The 2,271-nt window shown below is 38.0% G+C and overlaps 1 protein-coding gene across 1 annotated transcript; it reads left to right on the top strand.

Moving 5' to 3' along the window:
• Positions 1 to 144: 144 nt before the first annotated feature.
• Positions 145 to 2,179, top strand: LOC106751381 (ras-related protein Rab-9B-like; the record flags this gene model as incomplete). Its single annotated transcript, XM_014632259.1, has 2 exons — positions 145 to 188; positions 1,802 to 2,179. Coding segments are annotated over exons 1-2 (422 nt in total), but the record flags the coding sequence as incomplete, so codon positions are not given.
• Between the last annotated feature and the right edge of the window lie 92 nt (positions 2,180 to 2,271).

Genomic DNA, 2,271 nt, shown 5'->3' with positions numbered 1-2,271 from the left:
GAAATATCAACCAAAGAGGAGCCCACCATCAACCGAATATTTGGAGTAAAGATGGCATTGTACGAGCGTCGACAAATGGAATTGGGACAGTCAAGTGGAACTATCAATCATCCTCATTCCTGATGTTATTATAAGAACAATGACATGGTGTCGGCACTTCAAAAACTAAGGCGAACAGATACTTATAGGTAAGCGAAGAAGAAAATTCTTAACATTTTGTTAAAGACATTATATTTGTGTGGAAAGAACAGAAATATTTAATCAAATAAATTTGCAGCAGGGATGACAATGTACGAGCGGAATCGGGACAGTCATGTGGACCTCCCCAATCGCATCATCATTCCTGATGTTCTTTTAAGAACAATGTCATGGTGTTCGCACTTCAAGATCTAAGGCGAACAGATACTTGTAGATAGACGTAGAAGACAATTCTTACTATATTACAGACGTTATTTTTCTATGAAGAGAATAGAAATATTTTAGAAAATAAATTAAGCAAGTTATTTTTCAAACGTAATTTTTGTGTTCGACTTCCATTTCCTTGCTTTCTCTTCCCCTTCTCCAATGTCTAAACTTACCTCTCCAATATCATTATAATAAAAGTTCAAGTCTTATACACCTTCACATTTCTCATGAATTATCTTCGATCTGGACATAGAAATATAGCCGCGGGATTAAATTGTCAGGCTTCGCGTTCGTGTCTATATATGGAAATTTCAAGTTGCGTGAAATGCGAAGAACGATATGATATATCCAAGTGCCACTTTACGGCAAAGTCCGAAATAATATTCAAGACTGAATATCTATTAAGAGTATTATAATATTCTCGCTTATACGTGAGAATACCTATCGTTGATTTCAGACTGTTTCTTTCCCGTATACATTATGTTATATAATTAAATGTTTAACATGAAGTCAAAGTTTCGACTCGGGACGATACTTCGGTAGCTCGGGGTACCGTGGAGAAGCGGGGCGAGGCAGTCTTGCAATGAGAAACGCATCGCGCAGGAAGAAAGATCGCGCGTGAAATGCGACTCTCGCACCGTATAAGTTTATTATTATATATAAGTTTATTTAAGAATAAACTGGTCCTCTTTGAGAAATCTGTGCTAAATCTTCTCAAGGTGCCACGTCATTTTCTATTATGCACAGCACCAAACCGAGGAAAAAAAAACTTCGTAATTTATACTCTTCGAACAAAACAAATGGATCTTCCCTTTTTTTTGTACCCTTCGATCAAAACAAACGCACCTTTCCCTTTTTTTTCCTACCAAACGTAATCGTAATTTAACGGTTCTTAAATCGTTATTTAACTTTTATTTAACGATGTTTCGTAAAAAAAAATGGAAAAGAAGACTGGACAATCGACAGATTGTCTCCTTTTTTTTTCTTTCCCTTTTTCCCTTTTTTTTACGTAACGTTCGTTAAATAATCGTTAAATATTGATTTACGAATCGTTAAATTGCGATTACCTTTCGTGGAAAAAAAAGCGAAAGGTCCATTTATTTTGTTCGAAAGGTATAAAGTACGGAGTTTTTTTTCCTCAGTTTAGTGCCGTGCATAATAGAAAATGGCGTGGCACCTCACTAGTCAAAATATAAAGATGTCGACCTGATGACGTGCTACCTCACTGGTCAAAATATAAAGATTTCGACCTATCCTAAACCGGAAATACATCCCTACTAACCCGAGCCTATATAAGGGCCTCGCGACGGAAACAAGACAGTTTCAGTCCGCTCACGGTACGAAACACTTGTACGACATACCAGTACGAAACACAAGTTCGAAGAATACGTCGAAGATGTCCGCAAGCACAGATCTCTCAAGCTGCAACGAGTGTGCAAATAAAAGTATTAATTCTCGGCGATCGAGGCGTTTGGAGAACATCAGCTGCACGGAAATTCGTGGGGAATACGTGCGAAATTATAAGCCAAGGAATCTTGCGCAAATCTGTACGTGTCAACTACAAGCTATACGAGTTGAACGTGTTTGACACCGTCTCCGTTGAAGAATTTGGAGAAGTACCACCAGAGTACAAGGACGTCGACATATGTCTTCTGATGTACTCAGCAAGCGATCTGAGTAGTTTCAAAAACTTGACGTATTGGATATCCAATTTCAAGAGAGAAGCGAACATTAAAAATAGCGATACGTTCCCTTTCGTTGTTGTTGGCAACAAGTAGGACGTCCCCGATTATGCCAGACTAATTCAAGAAAAGAAACGGATGATTGGTGCTGGAACAATAATCTTTGACACTCAGAAATATCAAC

The sequence above is a fragment of the Dinoponera quadriceps genome, unplaced genomic scaffold (assembly GCF_001313825.1).
Source record: "Dinoponera quadriceps isolate SergipeBrazil2010 unplaced genomic scaffold, ASM131382v1 scaffold12473, whole genome shotgun sequence".
NCBI lineage: Eukaryota > Metazoa > Arthropoda > Insecta > Hymenoptera > Formicidae > Dinoponera > Dinoponera quadriceps.
Note: the sequence above shows the minus strand (reverse complement) of the source record. Positions and strands in the feature narration are given on the sequence as shown.